This window comes from Zootoca vivipara, chromosome 1, assembly GCF_965207765.1.
Source record: "Zootoca vivipara chromosome 1, rZooViv2.hap1.1, whole genome shotgun sequence".
NCBI classification, from domain to species: Eukaryota; Metazoa; Chordata; class Lepidosauria; order Squamata; family Lacertidae; genus Zootoca; species Zootoca vivipara.
The window spans coordinates 44,594,536-44,615,944 of record NC_142582.1 but is presented as its reverse complement, the minus strand read 5'-3'; the positions used below and the strand labels follow the sequence as shown (position 1 = coordinate 44,615,944).

At 42.4% G+C, this 21,409-nt stretch overlaps 1 protein-coding gene across 2 annotated transcripts in view; it reads left to right on the top strand.

Annotated features, from left to right (window-relative positions):
- The window catches only part of SLC15A2 (solute carrier family 15 member 2), a 63,680-nt gene extending 43,237 nt beyond the window's left edge, over positions 1-20,443 (top strand). Inside the window, exons 16-23 of one of the 2 annotated variants that reach the window (XM_088662317.1) lie at positions 490-654; positions 7,101-7,147; positions 8,565-8,645; positions 11,762-11,872; positions 13,627-13,723; positions 16,031-16,177; positions 16,742-16,846; positions 19,714-20,029. In XM_088662317.1, the coding sequence (XP_088518443.1) occupies positions 490-654; positions 7,101-7,147; positions 8,565-8,645; positions 11,762-11,872; positions 13,627-13,723; positions 16,031-16,177; positions 16,742-16,846; positions 19,714-19,890 (930 nt within the window). In that variant the 3' untranslated portion in view covers positions 19,891-20,029. Of the gene's footprint in view, positions 1-489; positions 655-7,100; positions 7,148-8,564; positions 8,646-11,761; positions 11,873-13,626; positions 13,724-16,030; positions 16,178-16,741; positions 16,847-19,713 lie in introns of both variants that reach the window. The other variant, XM_035129704.3, reaches the window with a different exon arrangement.
- Positions 20,444-21,409: the final 966 nt, after the last annotated feature.

The following is a 21,409-nucleotide window of genomic DNA, read 5'->3' as shown; positions in this document are numbered from 1 at the left end:
AATAAAACAGGCATAACCTGCAGATAGGTTCATACCTGCAGTATGGGGACAATGAATTGTATCCAAAGCAGCACCAACCCTTTCGAGCTAGTTTTAAGGGGGCTGGGGGGCTGCAAGGGAGAGGGGAGCCAAGTTCTGTTCTGCTAGCCATATCCATTGCTCTAACAGAATGGGAGTGCTGGCTACTGCCCAATAATATTGACCTATTCAACAGGAATGTTGGGTCATTGACCTAATGTATACAAAATGCTTTGTATAGTCTAGTATTACATAAATGCTAACAATCGTTCTTTCAGACTACCTACCCCACGAACCATCTCATGAGTCTTTTTCTGACAAACTGCATAAAATCTTTGGGATGCACATGTGCACAGCTGTAAAGGTGCAAGTTCACAGTTAATTAAGAAATGCTATATAAAAATAAACTGAAATAATATTTTGTTTTCATGCACAATGAATATATTGTTTTCTTTCTTTCATTTTGCTCAGGATCCTGATGCGTACACCAAATTGATTATGAGAGATGCCCAACAAAACCTTCATTTGAAGATACAGTATCAAGGATCATCTTTCATGTTTAATTCCACTGCCCACGAAAAGTCATTGTACAGCTTAATTGTCTACAAGGTGGAAGGAAGCCTAAGAAGCCATTTAGTAAGTGAGGAAATCGAGTAGGGCAATGTCAGATACTTGAGAAAATCCAACAACCTACATAATCTTGTAAGGAAGATTCCAGTTTGCAGCCACAAGCAGAGAACATTAATGTCCTGGACCTGATGACCATTTTCTAATTTTTGCATTTTAAGTTTTGTACCTCCAGACTAGAGATGCATGCAAACGGCCTCTCAAAAAATTTCCCTGTATCCATGGGGAAATAGCTTGAGTGAGAATTTCACCAAATTTCTCCAGGGTGAAAAGTTCTCCAAAAAATTATTGGGACTGGTGATCTGCTTTAAAGCTAGCACTAGCACAGCTTCTAGCTTCCCCCCACCCCCAAGAGCAGGGGTCAGCAACCTTTTTCAGCTGTGGGCTGGTCCACCGTCCTTCAGACCATGTGGTGGGCCAGACTATATTTTTTGGGGGGGGAGCACGAATTCCTATGCCCCACAAATAACCCAGAGATGCATTTTAAATAAAAGGACACATTCTGTCATATAAAAACACGCTGATTCCTGGACCGTCCGTGGGCCGGATTGAGAAGGCGATTGGGCCACATCCGGCCCATGGGCCTTAGGTTGCCTACCCCTGCTGAATAGGATTTCTTTTAGCCTAGCTACCATTTTCGTTGTCTCAAACAATGCCCTGGACCATGTGTCTTTCTGAAGCAATGGTGGGTGGGCCATAAAAATGGTGAATAATATTTGGAGAAAAATCTGCAAAGTGGCTTTTCCCCCTAGGTGGCTGGTGATAAGGAAAACATTCTCAGAAAAAAAAATGTCTTTTGAAAATAAATTGGCTTAGTTCTACGTACTCCCAGACTAAGGGCTATCTTCCAAAAGGTTTATCCATGTTCCTTGGAATCCAAAGCTATGATTTGATTTTGGTAGGCATAGTAGCAGATTGCCTCACAGATTCTAAATAGGAAGCAATTCTCATCCTAGAATGAAAAGTATAGCATCTATTGAGCGGATACCACAATGCCATTAGTAAGAGATAACTAGTTCATTATTTCATCTACTTATTCATGAGGGACTTACGATTAATTTTGATGTCTTATCAAGTGGTACTGCCTCTGCTATCACTTCTGCTAGGTGGTTTTATAGTTTTTGAGCTGCTAAAACACTGCAATGGGAAATGAGAATAAGACCTACTGGATGGCAAAGCCCTACAAAAAGAGTAGAGGACAAGAAGAAACTTTTTTCCAAAAGGCTTTCACATAAAATAAAGTTTGCAAAGAGGTTGTAGAATGGCAAATTAAATAAATCAATTAGGTGATGAGGTATGTTTAATCATTGCTCTAACTCAACACCATAGTAATTTGGAATAGAAGCCACCAAAATGTCCATACCAAAAGCCATCAGAATCATTAGAGTTACACTGGCCATTTGGAAGTACTAAAGCACTTACAAGAAATCACTTTTACATTTTTTATAAAAAAAAAGATAAGTTTTTGCTTTTACAATGAATCCTGTGTTTTTGATTTAAATCTCTCCTCGTTTTCATGACAGATGCAGATTCTGTAGACTCTGGGCTCTTTGCAAATGAACAGAACAGCCATTAACCTGACAGAATAGGCCACATGATTAAGCAAACTTCTCTCTTCTCTACAGAAATCTATATAGAAGCAGCAAAACCAGAGCCAAAGACTTAACGATGAGGCAGCTTTTGCTGTTCTCCTATGCTTCTTGCACAATGAACAGGTTAAACTCGAAAAATTAGAATATCGCCGAAAAGTTCATTTATTTCAGTAATGCAACTTAAAAGGTGAAACCAATATAGGAGATAGACTCGTGACATGCAAAGCGAAATATGTCAAGCCTTTATTTGTTGTAATTGTGATGATTATGGCGTACAGCTGAAGAAAACCCCAAATTCACAATCTCAGAAAATTAGAATTGTGTTTAGCTACTCAATACATAACACCTGCAAAGGGTTCCTGAGCCTTTAAATGGTCTCTCAGTCTGCTTCAGTAGGAATCACAATCATGGGAAAGGCTGCTGACCTGACAGTTGTGCATGAAGCCATCATTGAGACCCTCCATAAGGAGGGAAAGGTAATTGCCAAAGAAGTTGGATGTTTTCAAAGTGCTGTATCAAAGCACATTAATGGAAAGTTATGTGGAAGGGAAAAGTGTGGAAGAAAAAGGTGCACAAGCAGCAGGGATGACCACAGCCTGCAGATTGTCAAGAAAATACCATTCAAACATGTTGGGGACTTTCACAAGGAGTGGACTGAGACTGGAGTTAGTGCATCAAGAGCCACCACACACAGACAGATCCTGGAGATGGGCTTCAAATGTCGTATTCCTCTTGTCAAGCTGCTCCTGAACAAGAAATTATGTCAGAAGCGTCTTACCTGGGCTAAAGAAAAAAAGAACTGGTCTGTTGCTCAGTGCAAGTCCTCTTTTCTGATGAGAGCAACTTTTGCATCTCATATGGAAACCAAGGACCCAGAGCCTGGAGGAAGAATGAAGAGGCACACAATGCCAGATGCTTGAAGTCCAGTGTGAAGTTCCCACAGTCTTTGTTGTTGTTTTTTTTTTTTTTAAAAAAAAAGATTTTTATTTGAAAAGTTGATAAAACAATACATTACATCTTCAAATCGGTCCAAAAGCATTCTTGTACATTTTTTGAGTATCGAAATTATGTAATATCAGGAGAGAAAAGAAAAGTAAAAGAGAGAGAGGAAGAGGTGAGGTGTGAGTAGAAAGAGTGATATAGAACCATAGGGAGGGATAAAGTAAGCAAATACCAAAAGAAGAAAAAATACAAGATAAAAATAAATGCACGAGAGAGAAAAAAAAGGGGGGGGAAGGAGAGAACAAGAAATAAACGGAATAAGGGTAAGAGGGGAAGGGGGGAAGACCCACAGTCTTTGTTGAATTGGGTAGCCATGTCATCTGCTGGTGTTGGCCCACTGTGCTTCATTAAGTACAGGGTCAATGCAGCCGCCTACCAGGAGATTTTGGAGCACTTCATGCTTCCTTCCACAGACAAGCTTTATGGGGACGCTGACTTCATTTTCCAGCAGGACTTGGCAAAACCTGGTTCAATGCCCATGGGATTACTGTGCTTGATTGGCCAGCATAGCTGTCAACCTTCCCTTTTTTTGCGGGAAACTCCCTTATTCCAAGCCACAGCTGTCAGCCTTCCCTTTTTTTTGGCTGGAAATTCCCTTATTCCAGTGCCGTTTCCCGTTGCTATCCTGGACTGTTAGATACACTATACCGTAGACTGTCCCCAGGACAGGTGAGGCTGCTGCTGATCCCTTATTTTCAAATCCAAAAGTTGGCAGCTATGTTGGCCAGCGAACTCGCCTGACCTGAACCTCATAGAGAATCTATGGGGTATTGCCAAGAGAAAGATGAGCGACATGAGACCGAGCAATGCAGAGGAGCTGAAGGCTGCTATTGAAGCATCCTGGTCTTCCATAACACCTCAGCAGTGCCACAGGCTGATAGCATCCATGCCATGCCACATTGAGGCAGTAATTGCTGCAAAAGGGGCCCAAACCAAGTACTGAGTACATATGCATGCTTCTACTTTTCAGAGGTCCAACATTGTTCTATTTGCAATCATTGTTTTATTGCTTTCATTTAATATTCTAATTTCCTGAGATTGTGAATTTGGGATTTTCTTCAGCTGTACGCCATAATCATCACAATTACAACAAATAAAGGCTTGACATACCATATCTCGCTTTGCATGTCATGAGTCTATCTCCTATATTGGTTTCACCTTTTAAGTTGAATTACTGAAATAAATGAACTTTTTGACAATATTCTAATTTTTTGAGTTTCACCTGTAACTTGCATGATGATAGGCTAATGTTTTCTGTAAAGAGATGATAGGCAAAGGAATTAGGCCAAAATAAAGGGGTTGAACTATGTGATGTTGATGTTTGACCTAAACATTCTCTAATAGTAATAGATGTAAGTACCATACTGTGGGTGAGTTTCAATGAATGAGACCTATTAGCAGAATCCCTGCACAAACACTCCCACTTTGCATTGGGACTCCCTGCTCCCAGCTACTCCCCCTGTGTTGCCCCCAAAATTGGCTCAGGGGTGGGGGGTTGTGTTGTGGGGGGAGAGAGGATCATTCTGCCTGGCAAGCTGAAAAGTTTGCCCTTTCGGTACTATCACCGTAGCACGATGTTGAAATCCTCCCCGTGGAAAACTTGCCTTTGTTTATTAGCAGCACAAAAGTAAAGATTTAGCTCGCTCTACCATGCATGCAGTCTTAAAGATGTTTACTAGTGTCTGAGCTGGTCCAGGACATTTTGATTCATGAGGCAAAGAACAACCAGCTGCCATTCCCTCTTTCTATGTAGTACAGGAGCTGACTGGGCCGGCAGTCATTTTTTATTTCAACAGGCGGCTCAAGTAGTATCCTCTGTGGCTGAGTCTAATGATAGAGCTAGTCCTGACAGGAGTTTAAGGTCAGAGGTCTTCTTTCTGCAATAGAATTTATTTCCTCGCCCCATGACTCCTAACTTTCTCTCACTGTCTGCTGCTGCCCCTGGACCTATAGCTCTCTTCTCATTTCATTCCCCATGTTCTTATGAAACAGACATTTGCCCATCAGTGCTTCTATTCTCAGGCTCTTGCAAAAGCTGCAGCTACCGGTAGACATCAGGATGTGTACATTTTTTCCCCAGCCTTTGCCTTTGCATCCCCTGTTCATTAGCGAAACATCACAGAAGTCAACTAACACTTACCTGGGAATAAGGTCCATTGAACTCAGTGGGTCTGTTTCTTAGGAGATATACACTGTTTTCAGTTTAAGCTCTGTTGCTTTTGCAAGACTGGTTATTTGTTTTGTAAGAGAATGGTTGCAGCAGCATCTCCATATATTTGATGGCACCACAGCCCCTGACTGAAAAATTAATCATTGTTGGTTAGCACCAATAACTGACTGGATCCGCTAGTGAGAAGCTAATCAGCTTGAATTCATGATCAAGGGAAATGCTGCTGTGGACTGTTTGCAAACTAGTTGTTCATTATTAATCATGTTTCTCTACTATTCCTTTTACAATTTATTGTCTGTTTACCAAATATAAGCGGCACAGCACTCAAAGGCCTTTTATAGACATGGAAGTGAAAAGGTTGGGAAGAAACCCTCTTCCAAAAGTCATTACAGTTTAGTGTAAAGGACTGTCCAGCTGTTGGAATTATTACTGACAACTGGGGCCCTCTCACTAGTCCTGTTTGTGTGCCCTGAGAAAGTTCTGTGTAGCACACTCACTTTATGGAGTGCTATTATAGAGATTACAACCATTATCTAGAAACTTGCAGGTTAAAAAAAATTGTTCAGATTTTTAAAATGCTATTTTGGATGCATATGTGAAAATTCAGCATTGAATATCTCTTCCCAGCGCTTTTAATGAGAAGTAACTGTGGTTTGTATCCAGCTGTATCCCTCTGGAAAACTTCCAATAGTGGAAGGATGTAATTGGATAGTATCTTCCATTCTTCAGATCTCTGTGGGGTTTCCCACCATTCCCCTCCTGCATCTTTCTCCCTCTAACCTTCAGCTAAACAACTTTATGCATTCAATTTCTTAACCAACATGATCTGCTATGCTGTGGCGATAAAGCTTATGCCTTAACCATTCTGTAGGAAATAAAGGTCACACACAGCCCATTAAATAGTTATCTGCTATTTAGAATTTGCAAATGTATATAAGGTGCTACGTACTTGTCTAGACCTCTGGTTTTCAACTGGTAGGTTGGGAGAACCACTTCAAGGTCACAGCCTGATCTAAGGCGGGTCACAATGGCAGTACTTCCACCAAGAAAAATGCATGCTTAAAAATTAAGAACTGGGTCTCCAAGTGCATGTTTGGGTGAAAGATGGATGGAAAGGTTGAAGAGTCCTGCTCCAGAGGCCCTCCAGACATGTGGTATCACATGGACTCACTGCAATGCTTCAGTGTGTGCTTCTTTCTCAACTCAGTGCTGACCCAGACCCTGGTGATCTTCTCCACTCCTCCTCCATGATTTGTGGGTACTAAGGGCTTGTCCACTCTTACCTTTTGCCCTGCACTTTAAAGCTCTGTGTTCAACTGTTTGGTTTCACTTTTTCATTTTTTGCCCCTGGGCAACATCTGGATGAGCCCTAAGTGCAGCTGGTGAAGCTGCTCTTTTTTTTCAATAAGTAGATCAATGCATGCCTGGGTTAAAACAGGGTCTCGCTTTAGCGAGATGAGAAAGTTGCCTTGCCTGTCATTTGCACCAGTGCAAGCCTGGTAGGTTTTGATTTGGATAGGAACCTTCCTACCAGAAATCAAGCCACGTAGAACCTGATAAAAAGTGCATTTCAAACATCTCCTTCCATTTAATAAGTTCATGTTCAGAACCCTTTTTTAAATTTACAAATTCTTAGAAAGCCTGCATGTAAGCAGAAATCATGTACTGATTTTGTTTTCCTTTGGTTTCAGATTAAAGATATGGAGGAAAAGCCATCAGAAGGCAGGTCTGCTGTGAGGTGTGAACTGGATTTGGGTGACCTGTTTCTTTGCTGCTCTAATTCCATGCTTTGACAGAAGCCATTAACACAGGCTCAGCCAGAGCTTGGGCCTCATCAGTGTGTTTCAAATGAAAGCTGTACTATATGGCAATTATGCTTGCTATGGCTGCACCCAGTGAGAGTGTAAAGGTAGGAAGTAGTAGGAAGAGTCTATTATCACTAAGCAGTGACCAAAGAAGAGGAAACTTTAGCAGTATGAAATGCAAGGTGATGGTGGAGGCAGGGGAGTCAAGGTGCAGATACGCAGCTGCTGATTTGTTTGGAACAGCCACTGCAGCAGTTCCCACTGAGCACTCTGAACCAGCCACCTCAAACACATCTATACAACGCTGAATTCAGTTGGCTCCTTGCAGCTGCGTTTGGACAAGATGCCTTCATTGAGTCACCTTCCCAAGTGGGTCCTTTCTCCATAACACTACAAGTCAATCGCAATTTCCCTCTGGTCCCGATCCATTGTGCTCTCCAGAAAGAGAGGGATTCTTGACACTCTGTGTAAACTTGGAAGAGTACATGTGAACAGGCAGAGACATCAATAGGGAAGTGGAGCAGGACCAGAGGACTGGCAGTGGGCTCCTTGCTGATGTGTAAACCTCGGCAAGTGCCCCCAGTCATGACAACCCCAGACTTTGTACCTGCATGGGTGTATGCCTTGGTTGTTGCTCGGGGGTGGCAGCCTTTCCCTAGCCCTTCCTACCTATTGCAGTATGTCATCAGCCATAATTGGCTACACTGCATTGGCTCCCAGTAAGTTTCCGAGCACAATTCAAAGTGTTGGTGCTGACCTTTAAAGCCCTAAATGGCCTCGGTCCAGTATACCTGAAGGAGCGTCTCCACCCCCATCGTTCTGCCCGGAAACTGAGGTCCAGCGCTGAGGGCCTTCTGGCGGTTCCCTTGCTGTGAGAAGCCAAGTTACAGGGAACCAGGCAGAGGGCCTTCTCGGTAGTGGTGCCCACCCTGTGGAACGCCCTCCCACCATATGTCAAAGAGAAAAACATCTACCAGACTTTTAGAAGACACCTGAAGGCAGCCCTGTTTAGGGAAGCTTTTAATGTTTAATAGATTGTTGTATTTTAATATTCTGTTGGAAGCTGCCCAGAGTGGCTGGGGAAACCCAGCCAGATGGGCGGGATATAAATAATATATTATTATTATTATTATTATTATTATTATTATTATTATTATTATTATTATTATTATTACACAAGTGTTCTGCATAGCAGATATGTAAAGGGAGAATGCATGCATTTCTAAATATTCAAGGATGGAGATCTGCCACCAGTCAGAGCTCTGCTAGGTACATCCCTAAGTGTTTAGCAAGTGTTTAGTGTTTAGCAATTCATGTCTCCCATGCCAAATTCCCCGTTTCATGTGGCACACACTGTTTTGATGTTGCTGCAGCAAGCATGATTGCCATGCAAATTGTGAAGAGGCTCAGAGAGACAGCTACACTAGTCAGGTATTCTGGTTCAGTCTTGTAAGCTGCCCAGAGTGGCTGGGGAAACCCAGCCAGATGGGCGGGGTATCAGTAGTAGTAGTAGTAGCAGTAGCAGTAGCAGTAGCAGTAGTAGTAGTAGTAGTAGTAGTAGTAGTATAGCAGTAATGCAGTACATGAATCCACCATGCAAGCCCGAATGGCATTAGAAATGCTTCCTTCAGAGTGGCCCAATATTGAAATGTGGGCGAAGGGGAGTGACCTTATGTGAAGGATGGGAAACCATTTTGGTATCAGTGAACTACAACTCCCATAATCCCTGACCTTTGGCCATGTTGGCTGGGGCTCATGGGAGTTGACAGAGAAGGGGAACCTGTGTCCCTCCACGCAGAACTTACTGGGTTTTAACCCCAATCATCCCTGACAACTTGGTTGGGGCTAATGGGAGTTGGAGTCTCCAGCAACATCTGAAAGCCAGCCCCACCCCGCCCCCCCCGCCTTACCCCACCAAAATAATGTTCTAAAGAAGGAAATGCAAGCTTGCCATATTGCTTATATATGTTCCTTATTTTATTCTTATTCCTGTAATCAGTCTTACTTTCAAACTGATTAATTGAAGATAACTCTGAGAGTATTAATAAAGGAAAGAGCACCCCTTCCATCTGAATAACAACTCACATAATTCATTGGGAAAGTCATCTGTAAAACCTTAACTTGAGTGGAAACTTCTACACAGTTTGCTTATTACAAATGTTGTTTCTGTTGAACACTCTTTGGAAGGGAAAATACGTCTTTTAAATTACAACCTATGTTAAAGCCTGTGATTAATGAATTAATCAATTGCAATAATTAATTCAATTTTTTCTGTTATCCTAATTATTGTTGTGTTGCAGTCCACTGCCCACCTCTAGGAATCAGAGCCTCCATCATTCTGCAGAAAGCGGCAGGTGGGGTGGGTGGAATTCCGGATAGCTCAGATCTGTAGCCATTAGACCATAATGTTTTTTCTTCCTTTGCATTGTGCAAGGAATAGAAACAGTCTACACTGTGCTTACCTAAAAGAAGCAGGGAACATCTCACTTGGTTTACATGGTTGCTGATGCTCATTCGGTTCTAGTCCTTAGCTGCAAGGAAAATGGGAAATACATGGAAAGAAACTTCCCATTTCATTTTGCATGATACTGGACAGATCTATCCGGCTTATTTAGGACTTGGAACACTGTAAAGTTTATGGGAAAACTAAATCTTCATTGTTGAGCTTAACCCCACTTTGGAGATCTGGCATTGTACCCAGTGCTACTGTTCCAGCCACACAGCAGACTTCGGCTTGCACTTCAAAGCTTTCCCCTCCTCTCACCTGTGCAACCTCAGAATCTGCTTTAGAGGGCTGAGAACCCTTGTGGAATAGATTTTGGTGGTGCAGAAGGAGGGGAGGAAAGGGGTGTGTTCAGTTGAATTTGACTGGACTGGATTGGATACAACCAATGCATTCCAGATCAGGAGGATGTAAGGAATTACAATATGCCATTCAGGTGTTCTGTTAAAGTTTGGGTGAATAATATGAGGAGGGTGAGGGTAGCACACCCTCACCCACAATGTCCCTGTTGGCTTCACCCTCAACATTTCCACATTTAGAGGAAATCCTCCCCACAATTGGGAACCCTACACAGTCCTTTAATTTTAATTGACAAAGCCTGACTAAACCTGGGAACTTTAGCATACAAGCATGTGCTGTGCCATGGAACTAGCACCTGTTCATAAACTATGCTGAGCTGGGGTTTATCCAAAATGTTCCTACAGTTTCTCTACCCTCTCAAATGAAATATTTAAGATATAATGGGATCCATTTCACTCTCCCAAAGACATACAGTATTTATCCTGCCTTGTTCATAGGGCATTCAATTTAAATTGCTAGCAAAATTAAGCCAGCACACAAAGGAATAGATAGAATTTCAGGAGGGAGGACACTGGAAATCATAATGCAGGTTTGTGTTTCCTACCAATGTTAGAAATTCCATTCTAACTGATTTGCTGAAGGAAGGTGTCTTTCAAATCAGCAGATGTCAGACTTGCACAGTTAGTAACTCAAGCCAAATGCAGCCATGTATGGTGGCTCACCAGGGTCACAGTGAACCGCCTGTTCTGCTACCTGCCTGCATAAGAAAAGATTAAGGGAAGATATGGTAGCAGTCTCTCCAGAAATTTGAAGGGATGTCATGCAGAAGATGTTCTCATTGCTCCACTAGAACCAGTGGGTGGCAATTTGCAGGGAAACAAAACTCTTGGCTGTTAGGAAAACCCTGTAAGAGTTGTGCAACCATGAAAGGCTGCCTTTCGCTGGATGTATTTAAGCAGGAGGTAGCCCACTGCCAGAGATGCACTGAAGGTTCTGTATTGAGCAGGAGTTGCACCAGGTGACCTTCAAGGTTCCTTTCACCTCTGTTGATGCAAAACAGGAGTAGATTGTCAAGGACCTGGTGGGCTATGCTCAGCTTGGTCAGTCATGAGTTGTGAAGGTCTGATATATGGCAACAGCTGCATAACAATTGTTATTCAGCATCCTGTTTTGGACAGATGTTTGGGCAGGCGCCTTGCTGAGAATCACAAGCACCAGAGCTTACTAGCCACCCCCTGTTGTATGTCCTCTGCATGGAGGCACAGTGATGCCCCTGGACTCTGAGATTATGTTATTTTTCATTCTGAAATAAGTAATCATACAACTCTGGAACTTATTCAGTGCCTTCTGAAAAACGTAGTGCTTCCCTAATATAGCCAGTAGGAAATTGTTCTTTCTGGAGTAGTATCATGAAGGAGAGTCATGTTTAGCACCCTTGATTAAGGTTTTCCCCACCTCAGCCATCCCATCCCACTGAGTTTCTTAGATAGAATTACCCACACAAACTATTTTATTTCTCCTAGAAAGGAAAAAGGCATCATTGCATTGTCTCAAGGGGTTAAATGTATAGCGATACAGTAATCTGTGATTAATTGGTAGTATTTCTGGCTGGCAAGACTATCATAAAAATTAAGAGATAGATGAAGCCCCCTTTAAAAAGAGATTGCATGCCTCCAGTGAAATATCTGGTGCTTTCTTTCGCTTTATTCACTTTCTGTCATGATGAAATCAAGTTTCCTTTCAGATTCATTAATTCTTTGGACCTGGATGTCAACATCACTCTTGGCAATGAGGATTTTGTCAGTGTTAACAAAAGTTATGGTGTTTCAAGCTACAGGACCCTGGCAAGGGGAAGGTGAGATGCTGTGAACATTTCCATGCTCTGAGCTAGCACCCATTTCCCTTTTGGGGCTCTCTGTGATATCTCTGGGTCAGTTCACTAGAAATTTGGCTCTTTCTTGTTATTATAAGTTATGGTTCTAGTCTAGTTTCCCCATGTACAGTATATCTTCCAAATACGTTCCCATCCAAATTATCAGATGAAGAGAAGTACACAGTGGGAATGTTCCGGGCTAGGCAACTCAGTGAAAAGCCTAAGATCCAAGAAACAAACAAACAACAACAAAAAACTCCACTGACTTTAAGAATGAAGCTCACATAGAGCTTTCTTAGCCTTAAAAGACTGCATGGAATATCCATAAGTGATCATGTAGATGTATGATGGGATTAAGCACTACCAGTCCAATGCAGGCATCACAGTTTCCCACATAGTCCATAACAAGGAAATTGAGCATTGTTAGAACTGACAGCTCTGATCCTCTCTTGACAGCAAGAAAGGACCATGACTCAGTGGTAGTGGTACAGCTCATGCTCTGCAGGCAGAAAGTCCAAGGTTCAACTCCTGGCATTTGCAGTTTAGAAGTTCAGGTATCAGGTAATGTGAAGGACCTCTGCCTGAAACCCTAGAAAGCCATTGCCAGTCAGAGTTAACAATACTGGGCCTGATAAACAAAGGGTGTGTATTAATCCTTGTGGCTAGCAGGACCCAAGCTCTCACATGGGTCTTTAACAGCTTTGCTCTCAGAGATCTTTTAACAGGAGGTTCCCAGGATTGAACCTTTTGCCTACAAGGCAGATGCTCTTCCACTAAGCTGTGGTCTCTTTTCAAGAAAGGCATGTTCATTGTGCATCTTATCTTGCTCCTGAGTAAATTTTAAAAAGATAAAGGTAACCCTGATCATTAGGTCCAGTCATGGACGACTCTGGGGTTGCGCGCTCATCTCGCTCTATAGGCTGAGGGAGCCGCCGTTTGTCCGCAGACAGCTCATGTCCGCAGGTCATGTGGCCAGCATGACTAAGCCACTTCTAGCGAACCAGAGCAGTGCACAGAAACACCATTTACCTTCCTGCCGGAGTGGTACCTATTTATCTACTTGCACTTGACGTGCTTTTGAACTGCTAGGTAGGCAGGAGCTGGGACCAAACAACGGGAGCTCACCCCGTCGCGGGGATTTGAACTGCCGAACTTCTGATCGGCAAGCCCTAGGCTCTGTGGTTTAGACCACAGCACCACCCGCATCCCTCTGAGTAAATTAGTATGTGTGAAAAAGATGAGTACAAATAGTTATTCTTCTTCCCAGTCCTTATGGTTGGTAAGGCTTGCTGAAATTAGTAAAACCAAACCAGGCATCTGGCAAATCCATATTGTTTCTCTGCAATTTTGCCTACTTGCACATGCAGAACAGAGTGTGTACAATGTATATTATTATTATTATTATTATTATTATTATTATTATTATTATTAATCATTATTCCCTGTCTTTAAAGAAAACCAGAGCTGGAAAATAAGGAAATAAAGGTTTCAACAATTCTGGCAATTTACTGTACAATGCAAAATAAATGCGGAATAGTTTTTGATCAGCTGTCCCTAAAACAATAGTACTGAATATTAAAATGCTAGTAACACACTGTACTTAACACAGAACCAGAAACATGGGTTATACAATGCCCTCAATCACCTTGAATGATCTTGTTAATGGCTACACCCTGTGCTTTTCAATCATGCGTGGCTAACCAGGAACTATTGTGTTCCCTCTTTGTCATATGAAGATACAACAATGTCAAATGCAGAGTGAGAGCAGAAGAATTCATCCTGCACCTGGGCCTTCTTGATTTTGGAGCTGCATATACAGTTGTTATAACAAATGTAAGTTGCCCGTTGACTCTTGCCTGCCATTTCCAGCCGAAGTTCAGCCACTGAAGTCAAGGCTAAGCCACATACTTGTATTCCACATTGACCTCAGTGGATGTCTGGCTGAAATCCTATGTGGATTTATTAGGGACGTGGGTGGCGCTGTAGCCTAAACCACAGAGCCTAGGGGTTGCTGATCAGAAGGTTGGTGGTTCGAATCCCCGTGACGGGGTGAGCTCCCATTGCTTGGTCCCAGCTCCTGCCAACCTAGCAGTTCGAAAGCACGTCAAAGTGCAAGTAGATAAATAGGAACCGCTACAGCGGGAAGGTAAACGGCGTTTCCATGCATTGCTCTGGTTCACCAGAAGCAGCTTAGTCATGCTGGCCACAGGAACCGGAAAAACTGTCTGCAGACAAACGTCAGCTCCCTCGGCCAGTAAAACGAGATGAGCGTCACAACCCGAGTCGTTCGCGACTGGACTCAACTGTCAGGGGTCCTTTTTAATCCCCACTGAACAGAGTGAGATTTACTTCTGAGTAGACATGCATGGATTGCAGGTCTGGCATAGTCCTCGGCATGGTGCAGCAAATGCTGCCCACAGATGCCAATGGCAAAACTTTTTTTTAAAAGGCCCTGTGCACATCAGGCAGCTGCAGCCTCTACTTTCTTAATTTCCTCAGATACCTCTGGGTCATGACATAGGGCCCAGAGGCATTCTGGGAAAATTAAGATGGTGGCAGCTGCCTCAGCGTGGAATAATTATCCTTTGCCTACCCAGAAACAAGCCCCATTGAACACTTTGTTACTTCCTTCTGAATAAATATGCATAGAATTTGTGATAAACACACTGATGAACTGATGGATGAATGAACAGACATATGAATGGAGAGACACAGCCCAGCAGAAATTAAATTTTTGCCCTTAATTCTTGAGGGTCTGACATAGATTGTCCCGTTTTTTGTTTTTGTTTTGTTACTGAATATTTAATACTTCACTATTTGTTATCCATAGCTCTATAAACTGTTTCTTGGGACACAATATGAGCCTGGCCAATCAGGAGCAGGAATTTCCAATACTTGTTTATTCATCCCATGTCCACGATGGAAATCAACCCAGCAAAATACAATTTGTATCCACTATTGTTCTTGCTTTCAGTTAAAAAATGATTTATTGATTAACGCCCCCCCCACACACACATGCATTTGAATTGGATTTTATTTGCATTGAAAAGAATGGGGTGGAATAACATAATGACAACAAAACTTATACAATTTAATTATGCAAATTACATAGGTTATGTAATTTTGCTGCAGCGGAGAGTGAGACAAATTACACAGTTTTTGACAGAAGTTGAACTGCAGCAGAATGGAAACAGTGCTGTATGCAGTGAATACAGGGAGGAAGAAAAAATAATGCTTTCTTTTATCCCTACCGTGTATAGAAATAGACAAGTAAATACACAAAAGTATTCATCATTTCTATTGTGTGAATTAGTCTTTATCTGCAAGTAGTTATGTTCTGGATTGAGTTGGTAGACATGAGAGACCTGAAGTAAAAGTAATTGTATTATACTGAGGAGTATGTATTGTGCACTCATGTATTGCAGTCAGAATAATGGGGGATCTAGATTTATAACTGTATGAACAACCAAGAGTTTAGCAGTATGCATCAGGATGGTAAAGAACTGCCACTGATAGCACTCAAGTCAATCTGGCCTGTTTTGAATTTTCTGCTGGCAGTATCTCTTCTCATTATATACCTATTCTTCTTATTATTGACCAAGTGACTGATCTTCTCCAATCTGGGTGTTGCAATTAACAGTATGCTTTGTTCAGCTTCCAGATCTATTATGCTTTGTGGCATATGCATAAAGAAGCTAAATTATGCATATGGTGCTGCAATATGGCTGAACTGCAGTATGTAAATAGCTAGGATCATTATCTTCTATGCCCAATCTTTTGTCAACATCAAACTTCTTTTGAAGTTGTTTGTAACATTTCTCCATAGTCCAATGAGTAATGCACACAATTACTGCTCACCCCTTTTAGCCTTCTAAAACAGGCCTTCTTGTTGTCTTTCCCTTTATGGTGATTAAATGCATCTCATAAACAATTCTAGCACCTTCCCGGTAAAAGCAGAGTTTGCTGATGCTTTAAATGTGACTTTATTTCAGTCCACTGGCAGAGTTCACAGTTGTTTAGTGGGCCCAGGAGGAGAATGCTGCTTCAGTCTTCAAAAGAAAATCTTTCCTCTGCACACACACCAACATAGATTGTGCATTAACATCACCTAATCATCATGACTTGTTTTCCTCCTAACAGACTTCTACAAAGTCCCCCCAAGCATGGAAGACAGAAGACATCTCAGCCAATAATGTCCATATTTCATGGCAGATTCCACAATACCTGTTAATATCAGCTGGAGAAGTGATGTTTTCTGTTACAGGCATTGCCTTCTCTTACTCCCAGGTAATGTATGTAGAGCACAAAGAAGAAAATCAGAAATCTGATGTGCTTGATGAGGGGAAGGGCAGGATAGAAAGCGGCACTTTGCCAGGTCTTCCAAAGGCTGAGAGCACACAGAACAAGTTGCAAGTTTGGTGTAGACTTGCACCACAATCCTGACCAAATTTACTGTGAATTTATTTGCAAGTAAAGTGTGCCTTGGACTGCAGTCCTGATCTATACAGTCATACCTTGGATTGCGTTCGCTGCGGGTTGCGTACTTTTGAGTTAAGTATTTGGTGGACCCAGAAGTGTTTACTTCTGGGTTTCGCTGCACGCTCATGTGCAAAAGCATTCTGTGCACTGTGCGTGTGCGCAGAAGCACTCTATCGGCGCTTCACACATGTGCTTAAGCGCCGCTCGGGTTGAGTACTTTTCGCAGAGCCATGAGGTGATTTGCTTACTCCATCGCAAAACAGGGAAGTGGTTGAGCACAGTCTGCAGCAAAGTACTCAGTGAGGATGCTGAGGAAATTTCTCAGTATGTGGGAATGGACTAATCTTCCTGGTTTTCTTCCTTTTTTTTCAGGCTCCTGCCAGCATGAAGTCAGTGCTGCAGGCTGGCTGGCTGTTAACCGTGGCCTTTGGGAACATGATTGTGCTTGTTGTTGCCCAGGCTGCTCCAATGGAACAGGTATGGGATAGAATACATTAACCATGGCACTAAGGCTGGAGTTGTGAGTAACACTCCACAAGACATTCTGATCTGCTTTCAGTACATTTGGCAGCCATTCTTGCAGAACAAGGGTGGGGAAACTAGTGGCTTTTCATATGTTGTTGGGGCTCCAAATCCCATCAGCCTCAGTCAACATGGCCAATTGGCAGGGATGATTGGAGTTCTCGGGTATGTTTTCTATGCTCAGGTGCAATCCCTGTCCTGTCCAGTAAAAAGGATTAGGTAGGGGTGGGTGGGAAAGGCATTTTCTTTGCTTGAGAGCCTAGGGAATTAAAGAAGAGAGTACAGGGTAAGATGGAAATGGCAGTCAGTCACCTATTTATTTCCCAGACCTGGTTTTACTGGTGATTAACCTGGCAATCCCCAATATAGTGAGTAGTAATCCGCATAACCACAGTTGCACCTGATTGTCCAGTTCACACATTACATTTGTTTACACCAGCGATGGGGCCCTCCAAATGTCATTGGAATCCAGTTCCTATTTGGCCCAGCAGCCATGGTAAACTATCAGGTATTATGGGAGTTGTATTCTAGCAGCAACTGGAGGTCCACAGGTTCCCCATCCCTGAAACATGTATGCATACCCAAAGACCCAGTATTTTCTTAACGCAAAGAAAGATATCCTTCCATTGAGGCAAGAATGCATGTTGTGTCAAAGAGGAATGTTCTAAAATGGACCATCCTTCCTAACTATCACTTCAACCTCTGTAAAGGACTCAGCATCATAGTATGACGAACAATATGTTCTCTAGTTACAGGTAGATAGCCGTGTGGTCGTGTAGTCGAAACAAAATAAAAAATTCCTTCCAGTAGCACCTTAGAGACCAACTAAGTTTGTCATTGGTATGAGCTTTCGTGTGCATGCACACTTCTTCAGATACCAGAGATATTTTCTCTGTTAGTGTGGCACATACGTTAGTAGACAGGAGAAGAGAGAAGGTGTGGATTCAGGCATATCCAAAAGAATAGGCACAACTAGTGCTCTTTTTTGTGATGGCCCTCCCTGGTATGGAGTACCCTAATGGATGGTATTCACCAGTACAGAGTACCATCTCTCTCTCTCTTTGCTGCCATGATAGTCATTTTGTGCTGCAACCATGATTATCAAGATAAGACTACTGACCATTCATTTTTTAACCAAAAAAAGCACTGGGTACAACCACTGGAAACCAAATCCTCCTTTCCAAGTGCTAATTTAAAATGCTCAGAGAGATTTATAACCTAGATTGTTGCCGACAGTTTAATGTGTATGATTAGGACACTTGCCTACCAATGGCCCCAGCATATAGCCCAGAAGTAATGAATGCGGAAGTAAGTAACTTGTACAAAGGGGAAGAGATACATCACAAAAAATAACTGATTAACCTACATAATGGAGAGAAAGGCCACTGAGCAAATGAGCAATTAACTAATAAAGCAATAGAGCTGACACAACAAGGAGAATAGAATGCAATTAGTGTGCCATCCAATTTAGTGTCCTCCCTCACAAATTAATAACATACACACACCAAAAAATAATAATGCCAGGGCATTTAGCTGAGCATGTGTTGTTCCAATCTGTACCAGTAACAATAGATGTATATTGCTGGAAAATGTTCACAGAAAGGACATTGGGGGGAAATAAGAGAACAAATTAAACTAGATTCATTTGACTCTACATGTCAGCTCACATGATGCATGACCTTACCACAGAATTGCTTCTATATGACAATATCAAGTTCATGCACACTAAGGCTACAAACCATTCATTTAAAGCACTTGCCCCACCCCAATAGTCCTGTGAATTGTAGTTCACTCCTCACAGAGCTATAATTCCCAGCACCCTTAAGAAACCACAGTTCCAAGGATCCTTTTGTGGTATGTGTATGCTTTAAATGTGTGTATTCAGCCTCATTTTCCAGTATATGAGTGTCCTTTGTTGCACAGAAGAACTCCTGTGTGCAATTAGGTGTTTTAAAACTTTGGACATAAAGGTGGGTTGAGGGTGGGGCTATTTAGTTGGTAATGTGTATTACTGCACTTACTGCAAAATATGCTAAGCCAGCTCTGCTGCATTTTGCGGCCATCCAGCGCATTCTGCTGAGTGGGAACCTGGACTTCTGCCCCTTATGGTACATCTGCAGCTACAGCCATTCATGTTATCTCAGTCCTCTCCCAAACACACCACACAGTGACATTTTGCTGTGGTCATGAGAACCAGTGAACTTATCATAATTCCAGTAACTCCCCTCAGAGGCCAAAATTCTGCCCTTCAGGATAGTTTATCCCCGTTTTTAGCCTCCCTAACTATTCCCCAAATAAAACACAATGTGGATTTTGAAAAATTGGGTTATCACATAGGTGTTTTTTTCATGCCACACATGCACTGAAAAGAGCAGCAGTTTAGCTATATGGTCTTCCGAAGGATTTCCATGCTCACATTCCTGAGCCATTTTGGAAACTGGAGCTTTCCCCCAATGTAAGTATTCGGTACAGGACCCCTAATCCAGATCAGTACTGCGGGGGCCGCACACAAAGGGAAAACGGCCATCCTTATTGCCCGTGTCACAGTCCCATTGAAGCTTGGTGTTTGGGGGAAGGAGGCACACCAGCTATTGGTTAAAGCAAAAGACCAAATTGTGTCCTATAAATTGCATCTACTTTGTGGCCCTGTCAGAGTGTTCTGCTCCTCTATCACTTCCAGGTGCCATATGCAGCTGGTAGCTAGAAGTGAACTAGTTTGACTAAACTTCTGTACAGTTGGAAGAAGATCAATGTGTAAGTGTTGTTGGCAAATAAATATTAATATTTTATTTTATTTTTTTAAATACCTCTTCTTTCTCCAGTGGCTCGAGTTTGTCCTCTTTGCTGTACTGCTCTTTATCGTGTTTGTTATTTTCTCCATCATGGGATATTTTTACACCAGCATGGAACCAGAAGAACTCCTTGCCAGAGAAAACCAACAAGGGACGTCAAACAGTAATAATATGATTGTGCTTGTTACCAAGAAAGCAGAGCTATAAAGGCAACTGTGGACACTGGCATGGGATTTTGTGGCCTTTCTCTTTTAACAAGATGTGGAGGAAATGGATTTATTTTTCATGATGGCATCTCACAAAATATATTATATTCAGGGGAAAGGGCAAAATAGGCTCTTTTAAAGTCGGCTGAATAAATGTAAACAAACTCCTTGGACATGAAGCATTAAAAATAGAGGCAAAGTGGTTTCAAATCTGCCCATTCCTTCCATTCCCCACCAAGCAGTTGGAGTAGTTATTCTCAAATGTACACAATGTGGTGAGTGATCATCGTCCCAAACAATAGGTCAGGTTGATTTGCAAAGTTCTGAAGAAATGAATGAGTGAAACAACCTGAAGAGCACACATCTGGGTGGTGGACATAGCATGTCCCCAGCTTTCCGCCATTCCAGGTGTTCACCCTAGGCTGACCTATGCTGGTGCCCTGGGTCAGCGCTACCTGCAACGGTGCAGGGAGCTAGTCGAACCAGAGCCTTTGCAACCACTCGCCTGATGTAATCAATAAAGTTGTGGCCTAAATTCTGCCAAAAACCAAAGCAAAATTTTAGTCTTGTCTGAATTTATTTAAGGGGGAGGTTAAAAGGTCTAAACACGCAAAAAGAAAAAAAGGGGCCGCTACTCACTCTTGAGAGTCCCATGGACTGCAAGAAGATCAAACCTATCCATTCTGAAGGAAATCAGCCCTGAGTGCTCACTGGAAGGACAGATCCTGAAGCTGAGGCGCCAATACTTTGGCCACCTCATGGGAAGAGAAGACTCCCTGGAAAAGACCCTGATGTTGGGAAAGATTGAGGGCACAAGGAGAAGGGGACGACAGAGGATGAGATGGTTGGACAGTGTTCTTGAAGCCATCAACATGAGTCTCACCAAACTGCAGTGAAGGCAGCGGAAGACAGGAGGGCCTGGCGTGCTCTGGTCCATGGGGTCACGAAGAGTCGGACACGACTAAACAGCTAAACAACAACAACTCACAATGAAGTTGTTACAGTATGTGCCACACTTTTAACATCTGGAAAAAATGGTGCTGGTACAGCATACCCTTGAGTAGCCCCAGAAAAAAGCACTGCACCTAAGTGTTGGTGTTGTTAAAACAAATCTGGGTTCCTAATCACAGTATTAAAGTAATGTTTGGTTTGTTTCATAATCTGACATTTTGCAATGCCGTGTTTCTTCAGATTATCAGATCATGGATAATATGCCTGTAAGGCTTTCCAGATAGTCTAAGACTGTGGATTGAGATATTTGTATGCTCTGCTCACTAAGCTCTAGTGACTTGGCCAGAAGAGTGCTTTGATTTTGTATGTTTTACTGTACATGGATCAACTGATCATAGATTGTTGCTTAAGAATATCGCTATTCAAGTAATGCGCCCTTTAAAATGTGACAATTTTTCTGGACAGAAAACATTTCCACATAGAGAATGGCATGCAAGCCATGTGTAACTTTTTATCCATCTGTTCCCTTTATTACAGCAAATTGTCACTCACAGAATGACTCTTGGACT